General features: G+C 37.8%; 1 protein-coding gene across 4 annotated transcripts in view; it reads right to left on the bottom strand.

Moving 5' to 3' along the window:
* The window catches only part of LOC106081576 (unconventional myosin-XVIIIa), an 89,182-nt gene extending 80,861 nt beyond the window's left edge, over window positions 1-8,321 (bottom strand). For 2 of the 4 annotated variants that reach the window (XM_013243619.2, XM_013243615.2), the window contains exons 1-5: window positions 4,395-4,623; window positions 3,998-4,297; window positions 3,658-3,921; window positions 2,806-3,591; window positions 2,580-2,726 (exon numbers count right to left, since the gene is read on the bottom strand). In XM_013243619.2, coding sequence (XP_013099073.1) covers window positions 2,580-2,726; window positions 2,806-3,591; window positions 3,658-3,921; window positions 3,998-4,177 — 1,377 coding nt within the window. In that variant the 5' untranslated portion in view covers window positions 4,178-4,297; window positions 4,395-4,623. Of the gene's footprint in view, window positions 1-2,579; window positions 2,727-2,805; window positions 3,592-3,657; window positions 3,922-3,997; window positions 4,298-4,394; window positions 4,624-8,150 lie in introns of those variants that run through there. The other 2 variants (XM_013243617.2, XM_013243618.2) reach the window with 2 other exon arrangements.
* Window positions 8,322-9,485: the final 1,164 nt, after the last annotated feature.

Below are 9,485 nucleotides of genomic sequence, written 5' to 3' on the forward strand. Positions count from 1 at the left end.
TGAGGATTGCAAATGAGTCATATCGGTTCAAATTTGGATATAGCTCCCATATAAAGTAGTTTTCCACTTGGCTTCTTGAACCCCTAAAAGCGGCAATTGTTATCCGATAGTGTTGACATTTTGAACGTAGTGTTCTGTTATGATTCAAACATCCGGGGAGTATAGAAATTGGTCCAAATTGGTCTATAACCTTATATAGCTCCCGTATAAACCAATTTCCCGATTTGACATCTTAAACATTTCGAAGCCGTATTTTTTATGCGATTGGCTGAAATTTTGAACATAGTGGTTTATTATGTGTGATGCCAAGTTGGCGCTTTTCACACAAGATTAATTGCTTTTCAGGTCACCAAAAACCCGAAAAGGAATCTTCTAGTGCTAAGCGAAAAAAGGCATCCAAAGGCATGAATCCTTATTGCATTTCTAGTTATTGCTTTTTACTCTTTTTGCAAATTTGAGTTTTTTGCTATCGCATTTTGTCACGAAGAGCAATATTTTAGGATATTTTATTTAAGATAAATTTCCCAACTAACATTCATTAAGTTATAGGAGATACTTTTCCCATTTCAATGAGTGCAGACCGATTAAAGTTTTAGCCCAAAGCTCAGGGACCACTTTTTGCTGAGTCCGAACGGCGTGCTGTATAACGACACCTCTTTGTAGAAATGCCTTTAGATGGCTGAATACTTCAATAATTGCAAGAAAACCACTAGTGAACGAAGTAAAAACTACTACTGAACATTTTTTTTTCTGAAGTCCTACGCGGGTTTTGAACTACGGGTTCTGATGGGTCACCCAACCCGGCACTGGATAGCTGTGAACACCACAGAAGCTGGTACATTGATATCCGATTTGTGTGGTATTTTTTGCTGTCACGAGAAACTTAGCTGCGAGCTACCGGGCGCGTCCACAGGTTGCGTATAGTGGAATGCACCATCCGGAATAGCTGTAACTGCAGTTACGGACAATCAGCGGTATCGAGTGGAGAGTTTCAGTGAGGGGTCGGGAGGCATCGGCTCTTGCACACATACTGAGTGCATACGATGCACGATATGATAAGGCGAGATATTGGGGCCTTTAAATAACCAATGGCCACCCTGTTCCCGCGGCGATCGGTCCTTTGGACTGGAACGAGCTTGCTCACCTGCAGCAGCTTGACGAGGATCGCCACTGCCACATGAAAATGTGGTTACAACAACAACATGGGACAACCAACGAAATCAAAAGCTAGACGATCATAGCGAAAAACATTCGATGGCGACCCCCTATTATATTGCGTCAAATCATAAACTCGTTGTGAATTTTGACTTATTCCAAGAAAAATTGTAATACCAAGCCCCGTTACCTCGTTAACACTATACTATACACCTATTTTGCAAACTTTTTCCAAAAATCGAAGTTAGTGCTTTTTCACTCTTGTTAAACAAAATTCTACTCTTTTTTTACCCTTTTTACAATTTTTGTTACGATTTTTGCTGGTAAATTGTTGCCATTACTGTTTCCAACATCCGTGGTGTGTAATGTCCAAATCGATCTATAACCTGGCATGGTTTCCATATACAACGATCTCCCGATTTTTCTACCACTCCTAGCTTTAAATTTTACTTGATTTGGCAGAAATTCGGTTCGTAAAGTACAGTTATGCTCTTCAAGATTTGCCAAAGATTTTAAGATGTTATAGCTGTTTCTTGCAGTAGTATGGACTAACGACAAAAAGAGGATATCGAGGATAGCTTCTAAGATCTTCGTGCGATTCAGTGTTGGAATTCATTGTTTATCGACTTTCGACTTCAAGCTCCATGAAAACCTTTTCGTCTTTTTCTCGAGAGTAGACATCGGAGATATAATCCGAATTTTCCACTCACCAAGCTGGAACCTTCTTCGAGTCATATCTCAAAGAATATCTGGATCTTAAGAGGCGCGATCCGAAAAAAACCTCACAGTTCCACTTACAACCTCTTTATAAGGAATGGATTTGAAGCATATTCACCTATATGCTGCAACCAATACGACTTCATCATATTAGCCGAATACAGACGTTGGTTGAAGGACAGCGCCTATTGCAGATGACGCAAAAAATGGGTAGAAAAATTACAGCTACTCTGTCTATTTGAGATCCGGACCAAACGAAACTCGTAAGACGATAACATCCCATATATCTACCCTGCGTGCAACACAGATTCTCATGACACCAATCACCTATTGGTGTCATGAGAAACTAAAGCTCGCCCCACTGATATTTGCAAAAATTTTGCATTTTCTTTAATTACCTCCAAAGTGTTTGATAGAAAGGAGAGTTTTGAATTTTCTTAGAAAGGCAATTTCGGCAAATCCCGTCATACCTTCTCACCAATAGTGATCTTCATAAAAATTCTAGGATGTATATTATCATATAACTTATCATCACTGAACTTCTTTAAGGTGATTAGAAAATTTTGTTGTTTAAAATCCAAAAGCTGGATGTTAATTATAGGCGCATGGTTTTAAAAAAAGTCTTAGAATTCGTCGTAGATTACGATTTTTTTAAAATTAAAAACATTGAACCACACTGAGGTAAAAAAGTAAATATTTTGTCCTACCTTTATTCGTTTGCTGGCACTTCGCTTCAGTGTGTTGCAATTGTCCGCATTCAGTATAGAGGGATCATTTTCATCCTCATCACCATTTGCACTTTTTTGTGGCATGCAACGTCGACTTAGTTCAACTAACTCGGAAACGGGTTGCACCTGAAACAGAACCATAAGCCAGAGTTAGTGATAGTGACTTATTTATGCATATTTGTTTTCATTAGATTTTTGATATTACCTCAACGGTTACGGAATCACCACTATTTCTGATCATTTCGATAATTATTTCTCGCGCCAAGTCACAAACCGATGTGCCATTTACTTTCAGTAAACGATCTCCAGGCAACAGACCAGTTGAGCCACCTCCTGCCCCTGGTTCTGCAAAAATGACTGGCCTAAAAACAGGATTTGCCAGTGACTCCGAGCGGTCCAAGCACATGGCCTTTCGTAGACTGAAACCAAAATCTTGTCTAGGCGATTTCTGGCGCCTTATGGTCAGGGTCCTGGGAGGAGGCAACTTGACCAATTTAATGGGAGGCAGAGGCAGGTCGGTATCCTCGAAATTTTGAACTCTAGACCACCGTTCTATGCCCTGAGACTCGCCGATGGGACTTAGCGAAAAAGGAGGTGTGGCAAATGATGAATTTGTAGTATCTGTAAGACTATCTGCACTTGGCGAAGGTGAAGTTAAGATGCGGAGATTACCATGAGATTGTATGTGAGGTGAATTGTATCGTGCATTGGTAGGCAGGGTCATAGCACGCTGTATACCTCCCTCTTCACTACGCAAACTCTCCACAGAAGTAAAAGACGTTCCGTGTTGGCTAGAACTTGAACCTATGGATCCCGCACCACCAATACTGCGACTCCCATCGAAAAGCATCTCGTTCTGCATAGTGTTGCGAATCAGGGCATCCGGAGATGCTATGGTGATTTCTTCATGTATGTTGCTAATATTGCTTCGGGAGCCCTTTAATATTCCACGTTTTGGCGGCTTGGGTGGTACGGGAAGCATAAAACGATTCTGAAATTGAGACACAATGCGAAAATATTAAACAAAGGACGAAGCAGAGAGATGAAACCATAATACCTTAGCTAAATCGCCTGCAGCACCAGTGAACGTTATGGATTCACTTATGGAATGTTTGGTAGTTGGAGTTCCGTTACCATTATAACGGCTCTCTATGGTAGTATGTACAGATGCTACAATTTCTTCATTGCCACGATCCAGCTCAGTGCCGACCGAGTCGGCATTTAAAGCAGCAAAAAACTCTGCACTGTAGTCTGCTGTAATTCCGCTGGGCAGTTTCTCCTTTTCCTTTCGCCGTCCTCGAATCTTCAGCGAACGCCGAACCTGCAAAGGAACCATCAAATTGCGCACCTTAGCTTCGCCATTTATTTGGTAATTTCATCGATTGCATTTTTATTACCTCGTCCAACCTAAGAAGTTCTTCTGTGCTCATACTGCCCGAGACACCGGGCACATTTTTGCCATCCTTCCTCTGTTTCTTTTCGCGTTTACGCTTCTCCTTTTCCTCCCTTTCGGCCTTTTCTCTATCGCTGGCGCTGCTGCTGGACACAGATACGCCTTTTTTCATAAAATTGAACATGATCCACACAAAGAGTCTTCACTTTATTTTCACTCCAGTATGAAAACTTTGGTGGATACTCTTAGCCACTCTAAAGATGCAAGGCTAACTAACACATTAATCGTCCCACTATTGCTTGAGCTGAAATTAGTTAATTAAAAATTTTTTTATAACTTTGCTGTAAGTGCTTTTGTGTGTGTTTTGGTAACATTAAAGTCAATTCCAACACCTCCCTCACATTTCTGGGCAGTAGGTGTGGCGTTTCTAAACAAACAACAAGAGTGCTTCGTCCTTTGAGGAGGCGCATGAGATTGGTTGTCTCAAAAAAAAAAAAAAGAAAAACAGTTTTCACTTATCATCCAGCTTAAAATGAAAATACATCATTTTTTTGTTGGTATTTCTCTCCGTGACACTATTTGCGAGTTCCCATTTCGGATGGCACAATTCATTTGTTCGCGTTAATTTCTTGTTTCTTTCGCGATTTGTGTTAGCAAGAAAATATGTATTTTTGCCGACAAAGCTACTAATTCGATTACATTTCTGTGAGTGTGTGTGCGTGTGTACATGCATTTTCTTGAACAATAACAGTAAACCCTCTACCCATTAACGAGCAGCACGAACACCACCACCACCACCCACCGGCGGCAATAGTACCAACAACAATAGCATGCAAGAGTTGAAACTACTTTTGCAGAGAATATGAACAGCGTTAATACACGACATGATTTCTTGTCTATTTGGAGAGGGTGTATCTCGATGTTGGTTTTGTTGTTGTTGTTGCTGTTTTTTTTTTTTTGTTTTGTTTTGCTTTTTGTTTTTATTAAAGGAGAAAGTAGACAACTTTAGATACATTTTGTTTATAATATAAGCATAGCTTGTTGTTGTAATTCTTGTTTTTTTTTTGTTATTGTTGTTGTTGTGGAATGATGCAATTGACATTAAAACTAGAATTCCAGCGAACCAGTTTTGGTTTTCATTCCGATTGCTCTAAGCAATAAGTCAAATGGCCATTGCTCAGTTGTTGGGTCTCGAACAATGGCTCATTGGTAATTCTGCATAGTTCCGTGTTGTTTGTGACTTACTGGGACTTTAATTTATTTTTTTACTTCTTCTTTTGCTTTCAATTTACGAAACCATTTCGAACGGCTTAAATTAAGAATATAAAATTCATTTAGTTAACAAATGTTTCACTTGAACACTTTTTTTTCGAAATGCTATACCTATTATTAATGAAATCCAAAAATGTTTAAATTGATGATTTTTTTCTATTAGGATCATAATCACACATACGAAATATTTCATTTCAATGTGTGCTGTGCGACTCAACAAGGTTTAGCTCAATTGTAGGGTCCCGGTATTTTTGAGCCTTTCACTAACAGCGCGAAATCTCTTTGTGAAGAGGCAGGAAAAATAACAAATGTCGTCAGCAAACCACAAAAAATAAAACTGACAATAAATGGGCCCTGAAGACTCTTATTGTATCCCACATCTGAAAAGTGGGCAAAGCGATCCTACTTCTGACGCCATGAAATGATTCTCTCACCAGTAGCCAAAACACTTGAAGCCTTGATAGAAAATATGCGAGTGCTTGTCATCAGAATAGTTTCCGCGAGTTGTATTACACGACTACGGATTTGCTACCTTGCAAAATCTTACATTTCAAAGATAATGTACGAGATGGGTTTTTAGTGAGTAATGAGCTAAAATGTGCCACGACTTCACCTATAGAACAATAAAAATATAGGTTGGGGCGTCGGGTTAGTAGCCCATCACCGGGAAACTTGAAGAGATTACTTTGAAAAAACGAAGAGGAAAACAAACACATTTTTCTTTCTGCACTTATTGTTGTGTATATTTGATTTTTTTCGGAAATAAATAAAAAAATTAACTATTTATTTAAAGCAATAAAACAAAGATCGTCAGTCGTACGTGAGTAAAATTTGTTCTCGTGAGTGTGCGTGAACGTAAGACAACATAAAAAGTTGTGCGTGAATAATTTTTTTGTCTCATGAGCATGTGTGAACGTGATTGCAAATTCACTCACGTACACATCTCCAATCTATAGCCTCTATTGCTTATTGATTTCAGAAAACGTTATTCATAACACGGGAGATGTCCTAGGAAAAGAAGACGTTATTTTTACATGTTCGATGGAAGCATTTTATAATTCGTTTAATAGAATAAATTACATTAAAATCTATTTGGAATTAATTATATAACTAATGCATTTTAATGCGGTGATTATCCCCTTCTAATGCTGGCGATATTTTTGAGGCACTGTGCCATGCTATGGCAGTCATGTAAAAACTTATCCCCAAAACACCAACACAGGTATCGCCCTGCGGCACGCCGTTTTGACTCGGCCCCTTATCATTGAGCTTAAATTTACTGGAAAGATAACCACTGCACTGTTGGACTGGATAGATTTTTATCGGTATCATGCAATAACTGTCGATAACTGGCGCTTTGCAATGTATTGTACAAAAAACAGGGACATAATATTTCATTGGAACAGTTGCTGTTTTATTTTTATATTATTATTTGTTTTATATTTATCTAATCCCAAATTTTTGCTCCAAATTACATACAAAAATTTAGTCCCCATTTTCGAAAATAAATCCCAAATTTTTGGAGAAATCCCCAATAGTGGCAACAATCCAGACCAACAGAATTTGAGGCTGTTAAAATTACTTTGTCAAGAGCTACCTTCTCTCGATTCTGCAACATTACCCATTTTTGTTTAAACCGTAGCGCAGAGGATAGCATGTCCGCCTTTGGCGTTGAATGCTTGAGTTCGAATGCTGGCGGAAACATCACAAAAATTTTGCAGCGATGGTAATGGTGCTGCTAGCGACAATGTTGAGGTACTATGCTATAAAAAAGCGCCGTTTGGGTTCAGCTAGAACCTAAGAAGTATCTTTGTTTCCTGGAGGAGGTGGCGGAATATCGGTTCGGAACTTGATCATCTTATTTTTTACCTAATCTTACTTTTTCCTACTAGGGTTACTCAATGGGTTGGATTGACTCACCTCAAGTGGTGATAGTAATTTTGAAATAATGGTTCAAGTATTACAAATGTGGAACCTTGTCCCTATTTTTTAAGAACTCTTGGTAATTTATTGAAATAAATTGGTGACTGGCCATAGCATTGGAAGAATGAAAACCATAGGGCAGCTTTATAAACACCATCACTTTTAAAATATGATAACAAAAAAAATTATTAATAAAAACACATTAAAAAAAAGATTATTTTTCTTCACGTTTGCACAGACACACATGTAGTATCGAATTGGTAATTATGCACATACATTAACATATTCATTTATTTGGGTTTCACGTACGTTACGGCAAATTTTGTGATATCTTCTGTTGCCTCATTTTGCTTATAACTTTCTTTTTTGTGCTTTTGGTTGGTTTTGTTTCTTTTATCATTAAGGTTGTGGGCATTCATCAGTAAAAACAAATAATTGATGATCTTTGTTATTGTGTTATTGTTGCTATTGCGCGAAAGAAGAAATAGCGGCACTGAATTAATGTTAACCGATTGTGGGTGTGTAATGAAAGTGGTAGCAAGAATTTTCGGATGTTAGCATACCAAACACACTGAATTTATATATATACACTTCTTCATAGATTGAATTCATTAAGAACCACAAACCCATTTGTTATATACTCTTATTGATTCGACTACCAACTACCAACAAATCTTGCTCCGAACACCACTATGTAAAAACAACAAAACACACACACACACACAGAAAACTAGGAAAATCAATGCAAACAAGTATGCCCCACAAAGACGGGGGGTATTGACCGAAAGGGTTTTGTTTGCAGTTTTCAGTCTCGTATCTCTTATCTAAATTTCATTTTGATGTTTGCCATTACGGATTTTTATGCACACACTTCATATTCCGGGAATAAATAATCTTGCATAGGTGGTAGTATAACAAAACTAAATAAAAAAAAAACCAGAAACAACAAAATCTAGTTTCACCTGGTATTGTTGTTGTTATTTGCAACACCTTAAAATTGTTTATTATTCTTGTTCCGTGTTATTATTGGTTTAGAAGCACATAAAAAACATTTGCACCGAATAATCGATTTTCATTTTTCATTTAACTTTTCTCTCTTTTAACAAAAAGCCTTTTGCATTAAAACAACTTAATAATAAATAGATTCATTGGACGACGACGAAAGAATGGTATAAAGTCGACAGGGAAATGATAACGGCGTCGGCTATTGCAAAGTCGATTCATTATTTTAATAACGACGTTGCTGTGTATTTAGATGAAGCAGGATGTCGCTTAAGGTAGAGTTACATACCTCACGCAGCACCTATGCGTACTTACGAGTGCATGTCGATCATCTGATTTCCCTTTATAAAATCAGCTGACGAATTTTTAAAATTTAGCTTATTTATGTCCTTTCCAAAGTCAATTTCAATGAAAATTGGCAAATTTCTCTTTACGGACTGCAAAGCAATTTTGAGCAGTAAACATATTCAAATCAAATGAGACGTTCGCGTCTAACGGATACCGACACTTAGGTGGAGACACAATACCAGGCATGAACCAATTTAGGGCAGTGGTATTGAAAACAATTAAGGATTTTGTAAGTAGCACAGAATTAACTTAAAAAGCCGGTTACTGGCTTAGGTGTATGTCCATAGTGGCGTGGGGCGTATAGATATCTGCACCCTCTTTTCAACCTAACCGAAATCATATATTTGAGCCCTGAAACGCGTTCAAAGTTGAGAGTAGGTTAACTAAACCTGTCGGGTGCGTGCGTGCATTTGTTGAGTAACTCACGATGTACAAACCAACCTTTTTTTAATTTTTTCTGACATCCACGCGTAAATACGCATAGGAGTTGCGCGAGGTATATAACTCCACTTTTATTGTTTTCTCTATTTAATGGCCTTTATTCCTGTTGGAATATATACAATAATAAACAAACAAAAATTATGCTGGTTTGTCGCTGGAATTTTTTCGCCATTTACCTCACTAAGTGTTGGTATTCCATTCTGCTTTCGGAATAGCCGCTGAAATTCTTGTTTAGCGAGCGAAATTTGACAGCAATCAAATGTTTTTTATATGGACTTTGGCAGCATTCCGCTCGAAAAGCTGAACAGTATACTCTGCTTAAGGGTTGGTACTCTATTCTGATTTCGGAATAGTCCGCTAGCTGAATTTGACTGATAAATTTTGTTATTATTTTCATACCAAAAGACGTTTTTTATTTGCACTTATGGTTTTATTTTTTTCGCAAATAAATCAAACAACAAAATGAAAAAAACGAACTATTGAAAGCCAGATATCCTAGTTAGTTG

Source organism: Stomoxys calcitrans, chromosome 2 (genome assembly GCF_963082655.1).
Source record: "Stomoxys calcitrans chromosome 2, idStoCalc2.1, whole genome shotgun sequence".
NCBI classification, from domain to species: domain Eukaryota; kingdom Metazoa; phylum Arthropoda; class Insecta; order Diptera; family Muscidae; genus Stomoxys; species Stomoxys calcitrans.